At 29.6% G+C, this 27,725-nt stretch overlaps 1 protein-coding gene across 3 annotated transcripts in view; it reads right to left on the minus strand.

Annotated features, from left to right (window-relative positions):
- Positions 1-27,725, minus strand: part of Csmd3 (CUB and Sushi multiple domains 3) — a 1,108,856-nt gene that overhangs the window by 85,025 nt on the left and 996,106 nt on the right. For all 3 annotated transcript variants that reach the window (XM_076835404.2, XM_076835403.2, XM_076835402.2), the window contains 7 exons: positions 19,427-19,545; positions 18,224-18,293; positions 12,300-12,416; positions 10,084-10,293; positions 6,978-7,166; positions 6,094-6,271; positions 5,091-5,236 (listed from right to left, as the gene is read on the minus strand). In XM_076835404.2, coding sequence (XP_076691519.2) covers positions 5,091-5,236; positions 6,094-6,271; positions 6,978-7,166; positions 10,084-10,293; positions 12,300-12,416; positions 18,224-18,293; positions 19,427-19,545 — 1,029 coding nt within the window. The remainder of the gene's footprint in view (positions 1-5,090; positions 5,237-6,093; positions 6,272-6,977; positions 7,167-10,083; positions 10,294-12,299; positions 12,417-18,223; positions 18,294-19,426; positions 19,546-27,725) is intronic.

Here is a 27,725-nt window from a genome sequence, read left to right on the forward strand (position 1 = left end):
AAACTTAACACCAAATACTAACCCAACTAATAATTAGATCAATGAAACAAACAGACGTTTCTCAAAAGAAGAAATACAAGTGGCCAATGAATATATAAAAAAATGTTCAACATCATTAGTAATTAAGAAATGAAAATAAAAACTGCAAATAAATAGTAGAAAGATTGGTAGAGTATAAGAAAGGCAAAAGGGGAAGTTCTGAGAACTGAATTAGAACAAATTATATTCTATACTTTTATAATTATGTCAAAATGTATCCTAATATTATATGGAACTAAAAATAACCAATTAAAAAACTATACTGAGATTTTATCATTTTATCCTTCAGATACCAGTCAAAATAGCAGTCATTAAGAATACCTATAATAAAAAATACTGGGAAGGATGCAGATAAAAAGGAGCACTTTATGCTATTGGTGGAATTGTAAATTATATAACTTATGGAAATCAGTACAGAGGTTCCTCAAATGACTAGTCATGGAAGCACCACATGACTCAGCTCTATTGCTCCTCAGTATTTATACTAAATAATTAAAGTCCTCATACTATAGTGAGACATGCATACCCATGATTATAGCAGCACAATTCACAATAGTCAAACTGCTGAACCAGCCTAGGTGTCCTCCAACGGATGAATGGATTAAAAAAAATGTGGTATATATATACATAATGGAGTATTAAAAATATAAAATTATGACATTTGCAGGAATATGGATGGAACTTGAGACCACTACATTAAGCAAAATATGCAAAACTCAGGTCAATAATCTTATGTTTTCTTTCATATGTAAAAACTGAAGAGGAAAAAGAAAAAGGGAGATCAGTAGAGGAAACGAAACAGGGGGTGGGAGGAGGAAAAGGAGGGGGAAATGCCGGAAAGTGATATTGACCAACTTATATTGTTGTATTGTGAGTATGCATGAATATGTAACAACAAATACCATCAACATATGCAACTATCATGTACCAATAAAAATGTGAAAAGAGAAAAATAAATAAGAATTATTAAAAAACTTGTGCATTACTTATTTTTGGAATTTTGCATTTAATATCTTCTGATCACAGTTGACCATGGATAACTAAAACTTCAGAAAGCAAAACTCAGATAAGAGTGAAACACTGAAGAAACTGTCTAATTTCTTAGACAATTGTCTAAGAAAATCTTTTGGTAGACAAATTGAGTTTCCTAATTCTCCAATAATTAAAAAAGAGGATATCCAGGAAATGGATTTACACATCTTAAAATGGACTTATACATCTTAAGTTAATAACCATATATTCCTACTCTATTCTCCAGGTTATATTGGTTGGTATAAGTTGACTCCAATAAAACTCATTTTTTTCTTGGCACAGAAACCAAATCATATGTTGAAAACTATAAAGACCACACTGAGTTGTGGTAAATCAAATGATGTACTATTATTAGCTGGTAGGTCTTTCAGAAGAGAAGCATCAAGAAATTTGAAGGTGCAACTCATAATCAGGAATGGTATTTTCTAGGAAATAAGGTGACACAGCATCTTGTTTAAAAGGAAAATCACTTTGGCTAAAATTTTAGTGAAAAATTAAGTTTATATTAACATCAAATATACTATATTTATGAGATAATGCCTGCTTAGGACACAGCCTATCACTTGGTAAGAACCAAATAAATTTAGGCAATTATTGTATTCTTGTTGTTTTCATTTTTCAAACAGTAAAGCTTTGGAAATGAGCAGACCTATTTATATCTCTGCACAATTTCTATTCTAGGCAGCCTTTCTTTTATTAATTCTGTGACTTTATGCTGGTTACTTAATTTTTCATTCAGATCTTTCATTAGCAAAATGGCAATACTAATAGTTACCTTATGGATTTCTTATGAAAATTAGCAATAATATATGGAAAGCACCTAGCAGAATGTCCAGCATATTAAATTTTCAGTGTATGTCAGCTATCACTATTATAGTAAATATTACATAAAGTCACTGTCTGAAACAATTCCACTAAAATGCGTTTTGTATAATTTGCTTTCAAGGGGTCATTGATTAGAATTGAGCATTATTATTCATTATGTCAGTCCCATCTTGATATTTTAAGGAAAAACAATAATGGCAATAAAGAGAAAGACAAAAACATTTCTTCAAATGGTACATTTGAGGTAAAGTACCTCAACATTCATACCTTTCCTTTTTTTTTTTCCCTTTCATTACACAGAAATTTAGTTTGCAAAGTTCTTTTTTTTTTCTTTGCAATACTGGGGACAAAGCTTTTTATGAATGTTATTTTGATCATGAAAGACAAAAGATAGCATTTTATAAAAGAAGACTAGCTTGTTCTCATATTGGAAGTCAGTTAGATAGGGGAAACCATATTTTTTCCTTTTCAAGAACACTAAAAATAAAGTAAGTAAAACCTAAATGATAAATATGACTTTACAAAAATACATGAAAAGCTTGAACCGTCAAATTTATAAAATAAACAATTTGTTGAAAGACTCACTTTTGACTTACAGATGGAGCATAACAAAAGTAACAAATGAATTAGCAGAATTTAAAAAAAACTGGGTGAAAAAGTAATCTATTCCAAGTTTAGGCATAAGTCATCACTTAAAATAAGTGTTATATAATGAATTATCTACCTGGCTTACCTATCGAAAAATATTAAATGACTTGGCTAATATTTCACTCATGAGAGTTCACTTTGGAATGGGAATTGATAAGTAAGACTGAGAGAAGGTCATAATAAGGCATAATAAGGCAACTTAAGTCTGACTTAATGTAAACATGAGGCATTCTAGAAAAGGTGAGTCAGGATGAAACCAGCACTTTAGCAAACATTTTATTACATTCAGAAGAATTTAAGGTATTGATCAATTTTTAACATTTTTAACATGAATCTCCAAATTTTCAAGTTGTTTTAAGGTTTGGGTAAAATCGCAGATATGGGGTTTCAGCATTCATTAGGCTTCTGGCATTTAAGCATTTAAGATCTGGCATTGTGTTTTATTATAAAATCTAAATATAAGCATAAATGAAAATAAATCCACTATTATAAAATCTAAAATGTGAAACAAGATATGTTATGGAAGCAAATATTACTAAACATCTATTTTTTTCAGGCATTATGTGATCTGTACATTATTTATTGTCTTCAATTCTTTAACATATATAATAGTAACAGTGATATTAATTTTTAGGATTGTGATATACAAAATTGGTAATACTTAATATTTTTACCAATAATTTCATATGAATTAACATAATATATGCCAGTAACTGGAATAAATTATATACATACAGTATCTCATTTTAGCCCCTCAGCAATCCATTCATGCTGTTTATCAGCTGAGGAAAGACCAAAGGATAACTTGTCCAAAGTCAACTGGAAAAAAAGTGCTAAGCATATATTTGATCTACTTTATCACTAAGCTATTCTATTTATGTTGAACATAACCCAAAAGCAAGTTGCAAAAGTCAAATGAAAAGAATGATAATATATGTTTGTATAGTCACATGCATCCACATAAATCCACATTCATATTTATGTAGTTATGCATAAGTCTGTTACCCACATATTTTCAAAACAGATTTCATGCACGAATGCTGACATCTTTTCCTCTGACAATATTTTCACTTCGAAATGCCTCCTAAATTTTGTAAGAACTTAACACTTCATATAAAATTATCTTATGGATATTTATAGTCCATCAATGAATAGTCTCTTCTTTATGACTTATTTAGGCAGTATACAAAATAATAAAAATTTAGGCAGAGATTCATGAAGAAAGAACACAATTCATTCATTTATCTTTTGATCTTAATGGTTATTTACTGGCTCCAGAATTATGATCATCAATCAAGTAAAAATGCTATTGTTTCAGTCCTAGGCTGTAACTATAAACTACCAGCATCAATGATCAATTCATCAGAAAAAAAAAAGAGTTATTAAAGAAATAAACAGCCCCACAAAAAGTTGAATTGTATACCCTACTTTCTAATTGGCTATGCTGTGATCACATTCAGTTCTGCTGGCTATGGGTCACTAAGGAGACACTAATTAGATACCATCTAACTGGCTGACAAATACAGACACTAAAGAACTCAATGTTTTATAGTAAATTCTCTATTTCTATACCAATGTGTTTTAATGATTTGGAAGACAATAACATTTGACATATCATTGCTCTTGGAATATCAGCTTTGAGTCTAAAAATTCATTACTTCATTTAAAAAAGATCATGCTGTATAGCAGTGTAATGGACATGGCATATATTCATCTTCAAATTTTCATATAACTGGTAAATTCAATTTAGTAGATTATTGGTTCAGTGAAATACAGCATTTGTATAACGGTTATTTGAGGCAGAATTTTTTTTTTTTATTAAACTACAGTCACACTCAATAAAGGGATGTAACCAGGTAAATGAACATTTTCTTATTTAAAATGGAATATAATCAATTTGGGATAAAGGAAATAAAGAAACACCTTTGTAAAACCCTCTCAACGTCCTTTCAAAAAGTTAATGTTATGAAGGTAGAACCAAGAACAATTCTATATAAAGAACTTAAATTGAGACTCCATAAATTATTCCACAGGAGTAGAAGCTATGAACTTAATGAACTGGAATAGTCAGTTAAAATTCTAAGATTCCAGAATAGATACACTTTTGAAACAAGATTATAAATGAATGAGTTATGTGATCCAAAGCATAAAGACACTGGATGTTAATTTTAGAAAAATTCACAGCAGGTTGAATAGATTAAACATTTTTCACAGAAAAAGTCTATTGATGTCTCCAAATTACATGCAATAAAATATGAACATCTGGTTCTATTTTATTGGTTTCCATGCAAAAAAATTATTATTTTCCACTGGGTAATTACTGACTGATTTATTTTCTATATCCATGTGCTCGTATTTTAATATCTCTATATACATAGAAGAGGTCATCCTTTGCAAGTTAACGTATTTGGAATGCTGAAGTGACGATGTGTCAAATTTTAATATCTTATCACTGGTTAAAAATGTATTGCATTCATGTTTTTTTTTTTTCTACCGGACGAGTTAAACAGCATCAAATAAAAGAGAAACACTTAGATAATACCAACCATGATAACTGAGCACAAAAAAGCCACTCGTTGTGAAATCACTGTGGAATTTGATTAGGATCTGATTTGAAGTGCTGTAGACTGATTCCAAGGCAGTGTTTCCACTGAACTGTCCAATTTGAGGTGAATTTTGGTCAGGTCCATCCCTAATAGGAGAATGGAGAAGGAGGTGAAATTAAGATTAGTTTTTTGGAGAGTTTTAAACTAAGCTTAATGAAAGTATTTTTTATACTTATATTACTATTTTAACAATAAAGATACAACTGATAAAATAATCAATAAGCAACAAAACATTGGCATATTTTATTACTATATAGGTGATAACATATTTTAGAATGTAGAATATAAAAACAGATCAGTCTTCTACCTCAGTGAAATACACCTATATTCATTGTGATCAATACATGGTGTTTGGTTTTTGACCAAAAGATTTTCTTAAATGCTTCAGAATTGCTCCCCTTTCATTTTCTTTAGCAACAATCTCAAAAGTCACAGATGGTTAGATTTAGAATTCCAACAGTAGTTTTGTTTGTCAATGAGTCAGAAATCTCCTCACTTTTAAATGAAGTTTTGATTGATAGAATAATAATATGCAATTATACTATTTTATAATAAATTGTTAACATGGTAATTAAATAGCTATATTAAATAATTGTGATTTGAATATATATTCTTGAATGTTATCAGTTTTTGTAAACAAAGAACCTTTTTAAACTAACTCTGTTAATTGCCCGTTTTAGCACTTTAATAATGATAACTTTAAATCTCTTTAATCTATGAAGCTTTTGTTCTACAATATTGAGCTAACTCATGAGGCAAATAAGCCAAAGTCTACTTCTATTGTTTTCTCATTTTGCAAAAACACATACTGTCACCTTCAGTTACTCACACCAACTTAAATATCAGATGGCAATTTGTAACAGAGGATTGTGATATATTTTCATCCTACCTCGTTTTGCTCTTAATGTAGTTGAATCAATCAGTAACAATGGTCCTTGCTTACCATACAGTAATGAAATCATAGATTGGTTCTGTTTGAAGGACAGTAAAATTGATGTAGATTCCATTCCCAGGGGGTACTCTTACGAGCCAGAAGCAATCTTGAAAGTTTGGATATTCATCTGGATACCCAGGAGAATAAATAGTGCCATTCATTGCAGTTATATTCCCTCCACAAAGAGCTTTGGAAAAAGACATAAAATCAAATGTTAAAAAATAACAATGAACAGAAAATGAAGAAAACAACAAATATATAGTATTTCTTATGTAGTATAAGATATGTCTGTTTTGTGTTTTTACCTTGGAGTATATAAAATGAAGTTGGCAAAATGGAAAACAATATAGTACAACTTTGTTTCTCCATATGAGGTGTGCTATATATTTGCTATCATTAATCATCACAAAATTGGTAATTTATATTTTTTGTTCTTTTTTTAATACTTTATATCAAGGCAAACTCTTTAATATTTTTATATCATATCATGTATATGTATAATGCCTTACAAGAGGTTCAAGGCCTTTACATTTAAAACATTTTTTATGGGAAGGAACTCAAATTTAGTAGTGGTATCTGGGCTATTAGCTTATAATAATGACTATTAAATACATCCACATGCACAACTCCATACATACAAAAGAAAAGTTCTAAAGTGTTAGTTGATTTTATTTTCATTCCAATGGGGAAGGTTAAGGCCCTGTCAATACTGATAAAAGCAGTTATTTATTAAGGAGCTTTAGGTTTGGTTTTCTTTGATTAATTCTTCAACTGAAAAGGAGACTATGTATGTAGCATATTATTGGAAGAAGAAGACAAGGAAGAATTTCAATGCAAGAATTACTGAACACAAATGTTTATCACGAAAAGATAGCTTCAATTTAGAAACATACCTTCACACCTTGGAAGTTGATGATTCCAGTTACGACTGACTCCATGAAGGCATGTGAGAGCTGAATTTCCAATTAGTGTGTATCCTGGGAAGCATTCAAATGAAATGGTTTGACCCACAGTAAAATCATTGCCAATCACAAAACCATTTCGAAATGGGCGTGGATCAGGACAGCTTTGCAATTGATAAGCTAGAAAAAATAATGAAGACATTATCTTTTCTGAATTTCAGAGACCATAGATGAATAGTATTAGCAACTTATGAATATATGTGATGCTGCTTATAGTTAGTTATAAATAGTAATTATTACTTATAATAAATGCTGTTAAAGACAGTGATAAGAATTTCTTCTAATAGCTGTAATTTTCATATTTAAATGTTAGTACAATTCATAAAAATGAATCAGTTTCTTCACCCATTTGTGCTATCTAAATTATAAATCTGAATGAAAATGTAAACTCCTCCTAGAGTCATAATTTTAATCAAACATATTCTGATTTTCTTCATTAGAATGCAATTGTCTCTTGGTTATGTTGCACGAACAGAGAATAAAATAAGTGTAGGTATAAGTCAAATTCTGAGTCTTCTTAAAATTTTTAGAATTTTTTTCTAAAACTAGACCTCAATATCCCTCTGTTAGATTTCCTCAGAGACATATTTAGTAAAATAAAGTACTAGGAAAAATTTTCCTCTAGTAGAAACTAAACTTTGTATATCTATTGTTGTGATTTTTGATACTGAGGCATAACTGTTTATTTGTTCATACTCCTCTTGCTTTATATTCTATATGGGATAAGAGTTGCTATTTTGTTGTTGTTGTTGTTTATCACTGTATCCTAAAGCCTTGCTCATTTCCTTTCACACAGTATGTACTTGATAAACACTGCTGAATGAATTTAAACTTATGAACATGTTATATACTCATGTAAGTAATTATGACTTTATTTAGAAGTTGAAATTTATATTCTAATTAATAGAATTTAAGTGGCTGACAACCAGAAATTATTTTGCTGTAGACCATTAAAATTATATATTCTTCAAATAAAAATTACATTTGAATATGAATAAATTATCCCATTTTTTAATAAAATATAACTCCAATATTTATAACTAGAGGTTTTAGAATGAATAAAATCTTTAAAAATATTAGGTGCTTTTATTCTTAATCTGTCTCTCACTTTAAGTAATGATACATACACTAAAATATGTCAGACCCAATGTAAGGCCAATTCATATAATTTTATGATTGGGGGTTGGGACATATTATTCTATTAAATAATCCCTTTAAATTTTCAATGATATTTAAATAAGCATTTTAATAGAAAGGGACTCAGACAAATGTATGATCCTACAAAAATTCATACAATGTTCTTGTTTGTATCTTTTCATTTTAATAAAGAAAGTGTAGGAACCATATTTTAAATGTTCAAAACAAAAGTTCTCATCCTAGTATTACATACAACATAGGACTTAATAAACCTAATATTTCTAATAATATCACTAATTTTGCAATCACGTTTTTCATTAGAAGGGAATACTTAATTGTATACTATGCATTTTTATAAAATTCAGAATGCTCTAAAAGTCTACACAACATCAATCAAAAAATAAATTAGTAAGTTATATAGATTCATATATAACTATACACATAACATCAACTTCTTTAAAATTCCATTAAAGAAAATAGTCTTAAATTTTATGTGATTCATAAATTGTATCTAGTCATTGTCATCAACAATGGTTTATGTCAATAATGTTAATGTCAATAACAATAGAACAATGTTTTCTCTTTTATACTTCTATTATGTCAATAATGATTTTTTTCCAAGGACAAACTGACAAATAATATGTTTGAATTCTAGTTTCATATCATTTGAATAACATTACTTTGAGTGGCAGAAGCAAAATGAGGGTAGGAAAAAGAAAATGAAGCCAATATAAGTGAACAGCAGAGCTTGGCATAGGATGGTTAAACTTCTAGAGGGCATTACAACTATGATTTTGAGCCTTCATGCAACAAAGAAAAAGAGTAAATCTTAGTTATCCTATTCTGTTTAAAATGATTAATTTTCTTTTGAATATAGGTAATTCCATACTAAGAGGTGGTAGAGATGACTCCTAGTGTTCTTATGTTCTAGGCACTTCAGATACATCAATGAATAATACCAAATTCTTGTTCTAAGGGAGCTTACATTCAAAAGTATCACAAGCTCATAAAGTCCTTTAATAATCAGGCAGATATGCAACAAAATTTCAAGATGCTTTGATTAATTACAGTTGCTAAAGCTACACGGTGTAGAATTTCATCATAATTTTAAATATTTAATTTGAACAGAATTTACTTTTAAGATCAGAAACAATAGCATAATAAAATTGCTAAAATGTACTGCATAATTATTAATAATATGCATCATGGTATATGCCTTACATGTATTCTATAACACAAAATTAAACATGACATATTTGGAAGGTATGATAACTAGTTTCATTATGAAATGAGGGTCAAGACTGATGCTACATTAGATTGAATAGAGACCATCAGCATTTTAGCTTAGCTCTGCCTCAGTGCAAGCCTATATTCAAAAGGGATAAAAATCTTGCTCAAGATTATGCAGCAGCTTTATATGAGACAAGCTCTAAGGTAATATGACTATCAAGGTATTTATTTTTTATTTTCATGGCAATAGAGCAAATCAAGGAATGTAGTTTTATTCTTTCACAAAGTAAAGAAAAAAATTTAATGTACAAGAATAATGCTATATCTTTTCAAAATGTTCAATTTGATATAAAAGCAAAGATAAATCTTCGATTTCCAGTTTGCCTTGCTTAATTGTCTTGCCTTGCTTAACTTGTAACTGTGTATTAACTTAAGGTGAACTCAATCTTTTTTCCCTGGCTATGATTTTCTAAGGCCTCAGAAAAACATCATTTTCCTGTACAGTTCCCTGAGAGCTGCATTATTTAAAAAATCTTCCTTATTGAAATTTGCCTTGGTTTAAGTCCATTTCCCTTCTGAGACAGAATTCAGAAAATACTTATATTTGGTTAACGATTTTAAATTGCAAATAGAGCTTAAATAAGTTTTCATTTTTCTTCATTCCTCTCACCTTGATATATAATGTGAAATCCTTGTTTGTTTTGTGAATAGTCACTATGAAAATACAAGCTGGTTTCATGGGTTGTGCTGAATAAGGAAGATGGTATTTGAGGACCACTAAGCCTGCCAATTACAGTACTAGTTTCTGAGGATCCACTTCTTACTTCCAAGTAATCATGTATAGTTTCTGTGGAAAAATTTACAAACTGAAGATGTACACCTGGAAAAGAAAAAAATATCTAATATTACTTTACTTTTAACCACATTTGACATAAACACACACATACACATGCAGACTCTTATATCAGTATACTTGGATATGCTTCCATCTAGTTGTAGAGGCACACTTTCAAGGTCTGAGCCTTGAGTTTGCTATCTACCCAGAACAATTAGCTTTTCTATGTTTCTTCAATGAGTACCCACTCATTCTAGTCTTCTGGGATTTAATGAACAAATCTACCCTCAATCAATCCCCTCATCATATTCATTAACAGGCTCATGGGATTTGAAAATGCTGTATGGTAATATATTAGTAACACAAGATTAAGAAAAATTTCCTAAATGCTCCATATTATTGTAATATTCAATATTGGAAATGATATCATTAGAATTAGAAAGGTATAATATCTAAATGTGTATTTATATCTAACATTAGGATACGTTTACTACTTGAAAATTTCAAAATCTAATTTATTTACAGAGAAAACGTGTGAACTCAAGAGATTACCAGAAAATAATTTAGCTATGTACTGTTTGCTCATGGTAATAAGAGTTACACCAACAATTATACATGAAATATATGTTGAATTCATCATTGCTATACAGATCTAACATAGGTTATCTATTTAGATCTACCATATATCCCCAAAATTCCACACTGGGATATATCCAAAGGAATTGAAATCAGTATGTCAAAGAGATATCTGTATAACATGTTCATTGGTTGCAGCATTTTTCATAATAGCCAAGATAAGGAATATACTGTCTAGCAATAGATGAATGGATAAAGATCATCATATATAGATATATACATACATATATATACACACACATATATGAGATATATATGTATATGTATTTAGATGTATATGTATATATATGTATATGTATATACATATAGAGAGACATATAAATATATAGACATAAATATATAGACATATAAATATATATATAATGAATAAAGATTATACATATAATAAATTCAGCCTTCAAAAATGAAGAAATTATTATCACTTATGACACATGAATGAACGTGGAAAGCATTTGTTAGGTGAAATAAGCCAGTAATGAAAACAAAAGTCACATGATCCCACTTTTATGTGGAATCTAAAAGAGGTAAACTTATAGAAGCAGATATTAGGTTGTTGTTCCTGGAGAGTGAGGGGAAGTAGGTATTAGGATACACTAAGTCAAAATATTTAAAATTTTAATTGGATAGGGGAAAAAAGTTCAAGAGATCTATTATACAATGTGGTGACTATAATTAATAAATAAAAATGTATTTTCCAAATTGCTAAGAATAGATTTTAAATGTTTGTACAAAAAAAAGATAAGAATATGAGGTAATTCATATTAACAAATTTAGCCCTTCTATAGTGTACACATATTTTAAAATGTCTTGTTGTACATAAATATGTACAATATTTTTGTTAAAATAACTAATAAGATAGGTAGGGTTGTAGCTCAGTGGTAGAGCACTTGCCTAGCATGTGTGAGGCTCTAAATTCAATCCTTAGCACCATATAGAAAGAAAGAAAGAAAGAAAGAAAGAAGAAAGAAAGATGTTGTATCTATCTACAAACAAAAAAATTAAAAATATCATAAAGGTGTATTAAGAATTGTAAAGCAAAAAAAATCAATAAGAGTGCTCATGTATAATGTTATAATTTATCGTGAACATACTTTATATACAGAGTTATGAAAAACTGTGCTGTGGATAATTATGAATGTAATGCATTCCACTATTGTCATGTATGAAAAAAAATAACAAATAAGAAAAAAGAGAAAATACCCATATACTTTCAATTAACCAAGTATACAAGTGAAATACATTTGGCTTAAGCAACAATTATTCAAATTTTATTCCTCAATTTAAATAATTATAGGTACTCTCAAGCTAAATTGTATTTTGTGAATACTTTGTAAATCTTTTCAAACACTGATACTTTTTAAAAGAATGAATTAGTGACTACTGAAAAATCTCTTATAATTTAATAATATGCATACCAAAACCTATGGGCAACTTGATTGTCCATGTGCAATCTAAACTGCTGGGGTAGTTTCCAGGAAATCCAGGACTGAGGATCACACCACTGAAATCTGACATAGCACCACCACATTGAGCTGCAAAACAATAAAGGTTCCATGTAAGCCAGAGTTGTGGAATAATTTGCTATATTAAAAGCATATTGGATCATTTTAGGTTGTCATCAAGTCTCTGAGTTAAAACTGATATAAATTTGAATATTGTCAACAGTCATTTGCCATTTACCAGTAACCAAATATAATCAATTGGCAATGCATTTTCTAAAATTGTATAAAAGTCATCATATTTCTCTCCTCGGAAATAAGTACAAGTTAAAATAATTTTTGCATGACAAATAACTGCTCATGTGCATTAAATACAATCAAACAAAGAACATATCCCCTTTTCCACAGCCAGCAGTTCATTTCTTTTTTTTTAAGTTCTTCTAGTAATGTTTTGAATCATTTCTTTGTTATATTTTTACATAGATATTTCAAACATATTAAATGCTAATTACATTTGAAGTGATCAATCTTTCCTCTACAGGCATATTTTATCTCATTGAAGATATTCTGTAAACGTGCATCTGTTAATTGTTAAATAAAGAATCAAATGTCATGACTACATATCAAGTCCAAAAGTTATCTATAGAGAACAGTTATTTACAATTTCATTCATTTATTTCTTGTTAAGAACAAAAAAAGTTACTGAAACTTCAAGTTATATATCACAAAGACAATAGAAATTTTATCAATGTTCTGTACAATATTCAATAACCAGTTTGGCAGCTGTCTTTTACTATTTGAACTAAAGAAATAATGCCTCAAGCAGATTTTACTAGGGAGATGCATAAAATCTTAGTGTAACATGCATGACCTTTCTTTCAAATTTTGAATTATCATGAAACTCTGCATAATTCTCTATCCATTAAAATCTCAGTTCTTTCATCCTTAAACCAAAGGAATTTTCACTTATATATACTATTAATGTTTACCAATTCATTATTCTAAAATTCAACTGTCCATATACATTCATCACAAAACCTGATAATTAAGAGAGTAATTTTGTCAATCAAAACTATTTTGCCAACACAAGGAGATTTTCCAGTTGAATATGTCATGCAGCATTTGAAGGGACTGTACATTCTTTAAAAAAATAAAGCTATGGGCTAGGGTTATAGCTCAGTGGTAGAGTGCTCACTCGTGAGGCACTGGGTTTGATCCTCAGCACCACATAAAAATAAAATAAAGTTATTTAGTCCACATGTGACTAAAAAATAAATATTTTTTTTAAAAAATCAGTTAATTCTAAATCAGATTTCTTTTCTATTCTTGTTTTATGTACTAAACCCCTAGTATATTGGGGTTGAATCTCTGAATACTGTAGACCTATTTGAAGACTATCCTGATTGTCACAAATTCTAGTGCCTGAAAACACTCTTAAACTGATTATCTTAAAAAAATGAAAGTTCTCCAGAGACAACCCAGGAACAATTATTATGACTAATTATGATTGAAATGAGTGTGGTTCCTTGAAAATGCTGTGCTCTTTGTATTTTCTATCATTAGTGCAGAGGTCTTTGTATTTACATTTCAAGTCTAGGTAAGCTTGAATTCATTTTTAATTTTAAATCTATTCTATACAATGTGTAGACAGTGCCCTGTTTTCTGCATTTAGAAGTATACACAATAAAAATCTGTTAATCTGTGATTTTTATAATTATAATGTAACTCTATCCTATCCTTAAAACATTTAAAATAAACCCTTTATGTGCAAAAAAAAAAAAATCTGAAAAAATTGAATTTGCAGTTTGCTTTGCTGCGTTCTTAATTTTTAATAAAAGACAAGAGCAATTTTTTATTTTTCACTCTGACAATTCCAAATCATCGTCCTTAAATTCTATTTCCCCTCTCTCTAGATATGATGTTAAAATCCTGTTCTCTGCCTTGGCCACCCACCTGAAAATGAAATTTCAAAATCAGAGAGGGAAAAAGGAAGGAGAATTAAGAGTAAACAAATAACAAAAAAGTAAGAAACTGAAATGATAACCCATGAAAATCACACTAAATAAATACCCAAACAAAACCATTTTTGTGCCTAGATCATTTCTTGTATCATTTCTATTTCATCAATGTGAGCAATCTCACAGGTTTCTATTCCACAAAAGACATTTCCATGTATGTACCTGTGGCTTCCATTCCATGAATGACAATTCCATGTATGTTATCAGTGGCTTCCAAGTAGGCTCCTTTATAGGCCCCTTATATTCTTTTTGTTAGGGACATGACCATACCTTAGTTCTCTAAGATAAAATCATCTGATTCTTCTCTCTCCTTTGTATCTAATATCTAAAATATCTTATGAATTTTCTTTTGTTCCTCCAAAATATCTGGCAGATTGCTTATTTTCTGGTTCACAAATCTGTAACTTTCTTATCTGATGACTAGAGTTTTAACATTGTTTGAATCAGCCTCCTGTCTTCAGTATCTCCTTTCAATGTGGCCATGGTTTCATTGCAAGTATTTTACATTATCTGCTAAATTGTTCAACATTCAGAAAATGTAAATACATAAATATATAAATATTAGAAATAGTGTGGTGGTACATGCCTGGAATCCTTGTGAGGACTGAGGATCACAGTCTCAAGCAATTCTGTGAGTTCCACCCTCAAACTAAAAAATAAAGAGGGGCTGGGAATGTGGCTCAAGCAGTAGCGTGCTCGCCTGGCATGTGTGCGGCCTGGGTTCGAACCTCAGCACCACATACAAACAAAGATGTTGTGTCCGCCGAAAACTAAAAAAAATAAATATTAAAAAAAAAAATAAAGAAGACTGGGGATGTCTTTCATTGGTAAAGAATTCCCACATCCAATCCCCAGTAGCAAATAAATACATAAATGAAAATAAAAACAATAGAAAAGAAAGAAAAATGCCCTCTAATTCCACCACTCATAGATAATCATTTTTACTTTACATCCCTTTTTCTCTGCATAAATAAATGTGTGTCTAAATTGGTATAATGAAAATAGGATCGTACTGTGAATTGCTTTAAGCCTTTTTATATTTAATTATATACTTCAGGTATTGTCCTTATCAAATATTCTCTTATAATGATTATTTCTCTTTCAGAAACATGTATTCCATATTATTGGACCCTAAATAATAGGTATTTTTCATTTTAATAGCTATAACTCTTGAGTGCTTTGTGTATTCCAGGTTCAGTGCTAAACACTTTAAACACATTCTCTCCTATAGCTTTCATAGTTACCTATGAGGCAAACATTGTTGCCTCATTTAACAGGTGAAAAAACAGATACTTGAATACTACAAAACTCTTTTACCTAGTGCTGAAATCAGAAAATAGCAATATTGGACATCAAAGTCTGTTGAGTATTCCATATGGTTTCATATAATTTAATCCAAATAATAAAACTTTCTAGTTTGATTTTATGAAATATAACTTCTATTCATTTTTTACCTTTTAATCATACACAATGAAATGCAGATTTCATAAAAATGGAGTAAAATTTTATCTAAAAATCACAAAATTTTAAGAAAAATAATTGATTCTAGGTATCTATCAGAATGAAAACAATAACAGAATACTACAATGTTACTTAAATTGCTACAAATTCTTTTTTTAATATTTATTTTTTAGCAGTAGATGGACACAATACATTTATTTTATTTGTTTATTTTTATGTGGTGCTAAGGATGGAGCCCAGGGCCTCACATGTGTTAGGCAAGTACTCTACCACTCAGCCACAACTTCAGCCCTACTACAAACTTCTAAAAGTAATTTGACAATAGTTATTAAAGTTTTTAAACAATTATATGAAATGATATAATTAATCTAGGTAAAATTCTAAGCAAACAAATAGGTATATATAAAAGCATCTGAAAAACACTTATTTAGTATTATGTTTGAAAGAAGGAAAAAAATGAGACTCTAATACAAGTTAGATAATTATAGGCTCAGCTCTAGGAAGTTATTTTGAAAATATGTTATGGAATTAGAAATTTGTATAAGTTAATATTAAGAAAGAAAACATAAATATACATATGTTGTAGCAACCCAAATCTTTATTTTGTACATTTACAATATTATCTATCAGATATTTGAGAATCATAGTAGATGATGGGGTATAGTAATGAACAAAAAACTGAACACTTGTTTCTCATATCATAAAAATAAACATAATTTATTTTGTTCTTTGTACTTCTATAATATCAATTTTTATACTCAATACATACACACAAGACTCATTTACATAGTATACTAACATTTGCAATCAACATCAACTTTGCATATAAATGTTCACAATAAGGAACAATATTTGTATGTGCAGTTTTTCAATTGGCACAGTATGCATTTATAAATTACATATAATACCTAAAAATATTACCTTTCAAAATATCACCCATCCTAAGTCTGAGGGCTTTCCATATCTTTGCCATTTAAAAATAATTACTCTTAATATAATTTTCTAATACTTTCCACATAGAATTATGTACAATGTCATAGCTATTATAGACTAAATTTGTATGGTGAAGTCCTAAGTAGCCCCTGTGTGACTTTATTTGGAAACAGGGCCTTTAGGGAGGTAATTAATGTTGAATGAGGCTAATTCTATTGGACTGGCTCAACTTAACAGGAAGAGACATCAACAGTGTCGAGGAAGGAAAACCATAAGACTCAGGAGGAGGTAGTCATAAGTCGTGCAAATTCTTTTGCTTGTGTCTTTTTACAACCCAGAAAGGGATATCTTCTTTTTCCATGTATCTTAAGTATGCTTAATTATAAAATTCTATGTAAAACTATAGGAGATACTGAAGACAGGAAGCTGATTCAAACAATGTTAAAACTCTAGTCATCAGATAAGAAAGTTACAGATTTGTGAACCAGAAAATAAGCAATCTGCCAGATATTTTGGAGGAACAAAAGAAAATTATTTTCCAATAATTTCAGTTACTTTTCTACCTTTTCTGAAATACTATAGTGTAATCAATGGCAACATTTAACACTAACTATTCTGTTTTAAATTAATTTCACTTATTTCTACCATGCCAAATGGTAAATGAATATTTTGAAGGTAGGAATCCATACATCACATTCTTTTTTCAAATTCTGTAGAGCTCAGAATATTAATGGTTGCACACAGCTACCAAAAATGAGGAAAAGGCAAAAAAGTAAAGGATGGACAGAAATAATTTGGAAGGACAATTAATTTAGATCAAAAAATTGGGGTTAGTCAGGCACGGTACCCAATGCTTCCAATTCTAGTGGCTCTGGAGGCTGAGACAGAAGGATAGTGAGTTCAAAGCCAGCCTCAGTATCAGCAAGGCACTAAGGAACTCAGTGAGACCCTGTCTTTAAATAAAATACAAAATAGGACTATTGATGTGGCTCAGTGGTTGAGTGTGCCTGAGTTCAATCCCCAGTATCCCCTCCTCACATGGAAGCTATCCTTTCAAAGTACCCAGGTTCCCTTTTGATATACTCTTTATATTGCCTGTCACCACTGAATACATCTCAGCGGGTATCATGTGCCCTTTGGAAGATTCTTCAGGTTCCTTATCTTTGTGGCTCAATTGTAAGCAATAAGGTATTTACTTATTTTTGACATATTATAGGTATTTTTATCATGGCACTCTGAGTAAACCCTGTAAGGGTAATTAAAACATACAAATTCTCTCAGTTTCTACAGTTTTAACTCATCTGTTGAAACAGAAATTTAGGGTTAAAAATTGTAAGAGTTTAAAACCTTTAAAATAATGAAATACTTATTTCAAAATATTATTTTCAAAAGGCAAGAAGGGGCAAATTATGTGTTTGAACATGATATACAGAGTATTTACTTAAAATTATATGAAGCTTATAAATCATATATATTCTTTTAACTTACCCAAACAAATTGGGATTGGATAATTCCATCTTCTTACTGGTCCAGGCATACATGTAATGTGAGAGTGACCCTATATAAATAAGACAATGTGACTCAGTATACATTTATAAAAAGTCCAAATTAAATGCATTATAGTGATTGATTATTATGAAAATAAATGTGTAGATATATATTATCATTTTTACATATATTTCAACTTTTATTGGAAACATCATTATGATTTAAAGTAAGAAAGGTTATTATATGTATTAGTGACAAAATGTAAAAAATAACTGCATGATCTTGGTAGAAAAAATTAAGACTTCATATCACACTAAAAGATGGCTTTAATATTTTTCTATAAAAAGATATTCTACTAAGTCATTGCAATGATTACACAACTGAAAGGGCCCTATATATGTAGTGGTTTACAATAAGCTGCTAATAATATTCAATGTGAGATATGCTAAAGAATTACTGTAAGAATCTTCTCTAAAAATATTAAACAGGTCAAAGTATATTAAATTTTATATGAAAATATAAAGTCTAAAATAATCCGATTACACTTCTAAATCTGACTACACTTCTGAGAATAATTATTTGTGATACTATCTTAAAGAATAAAAATTATTAATTTGTAATTTTGTATTGCCTAAGAAATTTGTTTACTTAAATTATGAAATAGTTTCTCATTTCCATTTTTAAGAATAATTTCTTAATAGGTCTAGTCTTACAGGGACTTTTATGATACAATAAACATGAGACCCTCCAAAAATCCTTACAAAGAGGATCAGTACATGTATACAAAAGCATATTAGCAAAATGTATTTGGAGTAGATTTTTGCTAATTTGAAGATTTATTATCATGGAAGTTTCATTTAATACTTTAAGTAGTACTTCATTTCATTTTCAAATTCTAGGTATCAGGAGTTTAATTCTCACTATCCTATCTAAATAGAGACAGAAGTAAAGATAAATGTTGATTAATAACTCACTTCTGGATCACTTCCAAAAAAGCAAACACAAAACAAAACAAATTTAGTATATTCTAGCACTTTTTCTCATGCATTTATTTTACTAATAAATTGAACACTCTAACTTAAGGCTAAATTAAGCAACTCAGGATCAAGATTGTTGTAAAGCCTGTGGATTATCAATCATTAATCTGTTAAACTATTCTGAAAGAATAATGAAAATCAAAACTACAATTTAAAATAGATTTACCTGAAGAGAATAGCCTTGATCACACTGGAAGGATACCACATCACCAACCATATATCTGTCTCCAATTTTAATTCCACTGCTAGGAGTTTGTGGCTCAGGACAGGAGTCCAAACCAATTGCTAAGAACATATAATGATAATAATCTAAATAACCTTCAAAAGCAGAAGACATTATGCAAAATTTGCCAAAATTGGATATTTATGTTATAACAAAGTAGATTTTACATTGATAACTTTCTGTACTAACAAGATTCAACTTAAATGTACATTTGAAGTCCATTATAAAACTATATCTTTTGAATTGTTATAACACCAACCATTAAATAGCCCTGTGATTATGTTTACGTTTGTTTCTAACTCCAGGCCTAATGGTCTGCTACTGAAAAAATAAAAATTCCTGATAATAAAATAAAAATTTCTAAAATAAAATTGCCAAATGGGAAAGGAAAATAATTTATTGTGAGAATAAAATGAAATAAAGCTAAGGACTATAGCATATCCCTGTGGCCCCAGTTACTTGGGAGGCAGAAACATATTGGTCACTCAATTCAAAATTTCAAGACCCCCTTCTCGAAATCAAGTAATCAACAATAAAAAAAAAGATTTAAAAAAAGACAATTATTTTTTTTTCTTATTTATTGTTTTAGTTTTCAGAGGACACAACATCTTTATTTGTATGAGGTGCTGAGGATCGAACCCAGCACTGTGCGCATGCCAGGCGAGCGCGCTACCGCTTGAGCCACATCCCTAGCCCAATACAATTATTTTTAAAAGGGAGTTGGGAGTATAATTTGCCTAGCATATGTGAGATTCTGAGTTCCACAAGGAAGAGAAAGAGTTACGTTTTGAAACTAATCTAATGTACAGTTATATGAGTTAGAAAAACTTTTCACCTTTCAAAAATATATTAATTAATTAATATATAAAATACAGTATATATATTTTATATATTAATTAATATATCGATATATACAATATATAATATATATATCTTAATATATCAAGATATATTAAGATATATATATTATTATATACCTATGCATTTCATTAAAATACATTAAAAACTCAGTCCTATGATAAATCCAAAAGTATGACAATGCCTTATATATTCCATTACTCCTTGATCAAGTTATTTTTCTGGTCTCATAGTGCTACCTTCTATATTTCCTAATAATGAATAAGTAACTGTACAATTGGTTTTTCAATGTTTATCTCTACTGCATATGGACGGAAGCTCCAGAAGGACAGTTTAGAGCCCAACATCTTAAGGAAGTATTCAACAAATGCTCCTTACGTGAAAGAATAGTATAATAAAGAAAGTGAATCCATATATTAATTATTAATATAAATATCTAATTCTGAAAATGGAAAACACCCTAATAACACAGTACTCCAAGTACCTTAAATTGTGTTATACACTAGAACAGAAAATGACATAAAAGCAGTGACTTGATAGATTAGAAAGTAAGGCAATAAAGAGCAGGGGCAACACTGTCATTTGGGAATACATTTGGGCAGTTCAGACTGAGATAAGAGGAAACTGAAAACTGGAATTCCAATGATCAGTACCTTAATTTAGCTAAACCTCTAAGTATGCATCAAGTTCTGTATTTCTTGTTTATTTTTATTATTTGCAATCTTGAGTGTATGGCCCTAGAAATAGTTACCATTAAATCATTACTTACTTTTAATATCATGGGTTTAACTCTTGCTTCCCCAATCAGTTTTTTTTAATCCAATAAGAGATAGAAATAGTCTTCGATCTCATTTAAATCCACCAAAAGTCCTCATACATTAAATTCCTCTGATTACTGATACAATTTGTACTTTCTTTGCTATATTCTTAGTTCTTTTTGAGTCTTAAACAGTAATATATTATTACTCTTCAGTATTATGGTCATTTCAGTAGTCCTTCTTATTGAGAAAAATCAAATTTTGTATATATTAATTTCTCCACTTTTTCTACAAAGAACTCTATTCAAAAAACTCTATTCATATATTCAGAAAACTATCCCTATCGAGCAGTAGTGATTTCCTTCTCTGGGAGTAGAATCAATAAAACTATGTGAAGTGATATAGAATAGAAAATTGAGACCCTCCTCCATTTTAACACAAGTCTTTTAGATAGCATGGTAAAATGTTTGAGCAAGTTTTAACATTAAAAAATAATACAAATCTCTATAAATTATGTAATAGAAATTTTGTAAGTTTAAAACAATCGTAATATGCATATATTCATGAAGAAAAATAATCAAATGAAAATGTTCCAAGTAGCGATGCTGATGATTCTTGAGAGTAAGATTACTGATGGTTTGTATGCTCTCATATTTTCTTGCATTTCCAGATTTTGTATAGCATGAATGACTTTTTTACATAATAAAATAATCAACTACTAGAAGAGAATTTGTGACTCCAAGTACGTGCTCCCTTCTATTTTTTTCAGTAGAGACTGAGTTGGGCTAGCTAATCTCTGTTGAACATAATTATTTTAAGTAAGAAAGTAAATTTATCAGATTATCTGGTAAGTCATAGCAGTGATACGTTGATGACCTTCTTCATTTTTTATTTTACCTCAGCAATTGTTTATGGGCACTAAAGAAAGTAAAGCTGAACTATCTGAAAATCCTGTAGCTTAAATTATATATCCACCTTTTATTTACATTAATAAAACTCTGAGTGGTTAAATATTAACATATACTATCCTGTTTTAAGGATTAATTTTCATTTAAGTGATAAAATCAACAGGATATTTATAGAATTAACAAGAGAAAGACTTTTAAAAAAATTTTTTAAAGACTTCTATTTAACCAAGGCTTCTCTGCTTAATAATGGTGATCAAAATACTGAGCAGGGGCTGGGGATGCGGCTCAAGCGGTAGCGCGCTCGCCTGGCATGCGTGCGGCCCGGGTTCGATCCTCAGCACCACATACAAACAAAGATGTTGTGTCCGCCGATATTTAAAAAAATAAATAAATATTAAAATTCTCTCTCTCTCTCTCCCTTTCTCACTCTCTCTTTAAAAAAAAAAAAATACTGAGCCATTTTAAGCTTCATGAGTGTAAATTTTGTAAAATTATGTCTTTGGCATTCAAAGATGGGCCCTGAGTGATTTTTTTCTAATGTGATTGGATCAACAAATCTGCTGTTGTAGCCAAAAACAAACAGAAGTGGATCTAGGGACAAATTTATATAAAAAATTGAAGTTATGTCTGCTATCAAATTATTGTAGTCAGTTACCCTCACTGAAAATATTAAATTCTCCTGTTTTCACATTACCAATATTTATTTGTAACTGAAATTTTTCTTTCCAATTCCATTCACAAGAAAATCAATCTTGAGCAAAAAGTGTTAATTATACCACTGAAAGCTGATAGCTTTGTACATGTGTGTCTATGTATTCTTAGTAGATTGTGTGTGATTATGTGTTTTTCTTAGTAATTGCATAATGATTTTGTATGAGTCTTTAATGCATTCAGATAAAAGGACTAGGAGGGAAGCATAAATTAATTACTTCTAAGATTATCAATAAGATTTTTTGTTAAAGAAAAAAATTCATTCATAAATTTTACAAACTATGTATACGTATATAAAACATAAAAATAAAAATATTGGTTTTGCATTTTGGTGGGAAAGGCACAAGAAGTGAACCATGAGTCTATGCACATGACAGTGTATTTAAAAGATATTATTCTAAATATATTTCATGTATTCAATTTTAAACTTATTTTTCTAAATAATGGATACAAAAAATTTCTTTCATTTTTATGTTGCTTTTGAAGAATTTTTAAATATACACTGGAATTATAATGTTTGCAACTAATGCAGACATTCATGATGATCAAGGGTTGAATTCGATATAAATCTGATTATTGATATGAAGATTTATATAAAATAGTATTATTAACTGTGCAGATTTTTTTTCTGGCATAATGTGCCTCAGGATTAATTAATCTACTAAACAAACATTTTTTAAATACAAATATTATCTTTTATGTAACCTGTAATATGATGAACATTTGTAAGTTTTTTTAGAAGGAACAGTCTGACCTTTAATAGTCACTGATAGACAGCAGTGATTTGGGAACATGTTGTGGGCAGACTCTGCTTGAACTTACCTTAATCCTTAATGTTTTGCTTATTTACTCATGTTTACCTTAACTAATGTTTAATATAACATTACTCAGAATAATTGAATATTCAGGAATATTGTTTATCAGATTTTACCCTATATTGCCCAGTATGGTGACACACATCTCTAATCCCAGTTACTTTGGAAGCTAAGGCAAGAGGATTGCAAGTTCAAGACCAGCCTCCACAATTTAGCAAGCATAAGCAACTCAGTGAGATTCTGTCTAAAAAAAAAAAAAAAAAAGAAAATGCAGGGGGAATGGGGTGTCACTGGGTATGTAGCTCAGTGGTAAAGCACCCCTGGGTTCAATCCCCAGAATCAAAAAGAAAAAGAAAAACTTCTAATCTATAGAATAATCCTAAATTAAGGGGAAATGTTAAATATATTCATGACCTTTAGGCACAATTCATTTATTCATTAAACAAGTAATTAGCACCTATTGTGTACTCTGCCTCATATGACATGCTGAAAATGAAATTACCTACAGAAGTGGTTTGGGAACATGGGAACCTACATAAACAGCCATAGTGTAAAGAAACTATGTGGACAAGGAGAGTTGATTGGTTTAACAAATGGTTAGAATGTAGCGAAATAATCACAAATGAAGATTTGCCTTTGTTCAAATAATTGTTTCATATGCAAGAAACCATACTGAGTACTGAAAAAAATTGTTATTTTTTATTAATTCAGTACACTGAGTCTGAAGGTGTATGTGATGTTTTGGCAGAGAAGTAGTGTGTTAAATGAATGGAGCTTTAACATATTTTTTATCTTTTCCTTATTTGAAAAAGAAGAGAAATGTTCCGCACCCGCTCACAAACACATTTGTAATGTTCTTGGGGAGGAAATAAGAAATGCAGCTGAAAAAGGAAGCAGAAAATAGATTGCAAATACTCCTATAATCTCAACCAAAGCACAGTGTTACACATTCCTTCTGAGTCTAATTGAGGGGGGATTTAGCATGAAGAGTAACATCTTATATGCATGGAGACTCCACTACTTGCATGTATGGGGTTTTATATTTGTTTGTTTGCAATTTCTCACATTTTTTTTCTATGCCTCAGTTCCTTTATCTATAAAATGGGATGAGAAAATACAGGATTCACAGTCATAGAGTGATACATAAACAATACATGCACAATACCTAAAATTTTCCCAGGAATATTAGAAAAACTCAATGAATGTTAACTAATATTATTATTAAAGATTTTTGACATGGAAGTAAGGTTATAAGTTTAAATTATTAATAAATAATTGTTAAAGAATATTTTTCTTACTATCATGAAGTGAATATTTCTGTTTAATATCAAAAGGTTCACACAAATGCCCTAGGAATATTCACATACAGAAAATATGGGATGATTTATATAAAGTATCAATAATTTAAATCCTTTGATCTTTTGACTAACTCAAAATGAGAAGTTACTTCTACATGCAGCTAAAATGTTATTGACTTTGCCACAAAAAAAAAAAAAAAAAAAAAAAACAATGGGACCTGAAGCATTGTTATCTCAAGATAGAGCTAGAAAAGTGTATGAAGACAAAAATATAATGCTTATAGAATTAATACATTTACATAGTCAAAACTATATTTGCATCATCAACAAAAAGAGATGAATAGTTGATGAGAAGTTCAGGAAATTAATCAAAAGAAAAGAGAAAATAAATTGATCATATGCAGTGGCCTTTTAGGTTAAAGAGTGCAATATGTTTATAGAGATCAATTATACTTATTTGTATGTAATGTATTATGAATTAATAGCAATTGAAATTATAATTGATAAACACAAATAATTTAATTGGGCAGGATGTGTTCAACATTTAATATTTTATGAGATGATGTGCGTAATTTAGTTAAAACAAGACAATTAGTGTAAGGAAAAATATAATTAATCTTAAAATCCCTATTTTTCCTCAAATTATCAATTATGTCATTAGCCCATGGGAGGAGAACATTTTTATCAATTAGAAAAGCAAACTCATTAAGACTTAGTACATTATCTCTTAAGCATATTGCTTGAGAATGAAAAGCAGTAAAAAAAAAAAAAAAAAAAAAAATGGTTCTCCTGAATCAAATACTTAACTATTTATAAGAGAGTCAAATAGATAAATCTCTGGACTTTTATTATTTTGTTACCATTTTTATTTTTTTTTTGTAAGCGGCCCTATGAAAAGCAAAATTATTTGTGGCAGATATCATAAGTACACTTAGGTATATAGGGGAGAGAAAAATCTATTTATTATGTAACATGTATGTTTGTCTTTCTCAGAGACTATATATATCCTGAGATCATTAAGGACCTCTAAGATTCCTCAAAGGGCCTTGCAAGTTCATGTCATTACTGCATGTAGTTTCCTCCATCAAAATAAGTACATTTTACAAGTTCAAAATAGAATGCTGTTCATTGATTTATAGATGCTGCAAGTCCCTGTGGGATTTTATATTAGTTTTATTTAAATATATGTCTCAACAAATTTAAAGGAACAAGATTTCTATGATATATGTATGTTATAATCAGCCAAAAGTCCAATCTCAGACTATTGATGCTGAAGCTCTACTCAAATCTGAGTGTGAAGCCTCCAAACAATTGATATATTTAATGGCAACCCATGAATATTTTCCTTTGAAATAAATATGATTATGTAAGATACAACATTATGAACAAGAGCACATTTGCTAAAAGGAAAAAAAAAGTAACAAAAACAAAGACAGAAAACACAGATTGTCATTCTAACAATTGATTCCCATCTGCCAGAGTTACTGTGGATCAGGAAACAGAAAAATTCAATATTTTACACAAGAGAAATCTTGGATAAATTTATTATCTCAGTCCAGCTACATCTGTTCATAGGAATGTATAACCATCACACATTCTCAATACCCCCCAAAAGTAGCTTTATGTCAACTCAGAATAAATCATGTCAGAAAAGAAACAAAATACAAATCATGCCCTCCTAATGTTTCAGCTTATCTCTATTGAACAAAGAGAAATATCCCCCAAACTCTGGTTTATGTTGTTCAATTTTTCCTGTTTCTCACAAGGTTATCAAGCCCATAGGATTTTACATCTTACCTGCCTTCTTTCTCCTCAATATCCCCTTTATTATTTACAAAAAGAAAAATTGGCTTTTCTTCTCGATCTTTCCATTAACATTAGCTATCTATTTGTATGTTAGCTACCTGAATTTGTAGAATAAAATTTAAAAAAAAAAAAGTCAAAGTTTCAGAAAAAAGTAATTGGAATAAAATTCTAGATTGAGAAATACGTATCTATTGTCTCATTTTAGTGTCAAATATAGAAATATTTTCTGATTCAATTTATTTGTAGGAGAGATACAAACTCTAAAAGAACATAATTAGAGCAGGCTGACTATAAATGTTTAAAAAATACACATATACATAATAAATATTACTTACTTGTAATTTTTTTCTTACTTTCCAATTAGCATCATATCACTTTCCACACAGGTTTCCCTCTTTATCAAATACATCTATGCTGGCATTGTCATTAATTAAATTAAGAAACTCTTTTGCACTATAAGGTGTGAGATCCAATTATTACAAATAAATAATTAAGTACTTATGTCGGGCTTGATTTGTTTAAATCAGTACTTAAGAACTAAAAATGTATTCTCCATTTTCCAAAATAAAAGGGACTTTCAAAAATTTAAAACCTATGTTGCTCTCCAAATTGAAACACTTCAGTAGGTCTATTCTTTCTATAAGAGGAAATAAATGCCATATCCTTAAACTAATTTTCCATCACTTAAAATATAGGGGACTAGTCCAGCTTTGTAGGTTCTTCTGAGCAATAGAGAACATCTACTGAGGGTTTACTACATACCTGACTACAATAAACACTTTACATGGGTAATCTCATTTGATTGTAATATAATCTTTCACATTAGACTACCATTTTATGATGAGGACATTAAGTTTTTAGGGAATCTCTGGAATTTTTGACCTTCACATGGCAGTGCCAAGAGAGAACCTGAATATGAATAAATAATAAATGCTCTTATATCCATCTCTTATATATATTCCAGGAGGTTTATTCAAATGACAAGCTTTATCCATATCTTTCATTTAATTCTCATCTGCCAGAAAGATAATCAGTTTTTCAGTGAAGTCTCTCCTAATTCCATCACTGGGAATCACTATAGATATGAT

Source organism: Callospermophilus lateralis, chromosome 16 (genome assembly GCF_048772815.1).
Source record: "Callospermophilus lateralis isolate mCalLat2 chromosome 16, mCalLat2.hap1, whole genome shotgun sequence".
NCBI classification, from domain to species: domain Eukaryota; kingdom Metazoa; phylum Chordata; class Mammalia; order Rodentia; family Sciuridae; genus Callospermophilus; species Callospermophilus lateralis.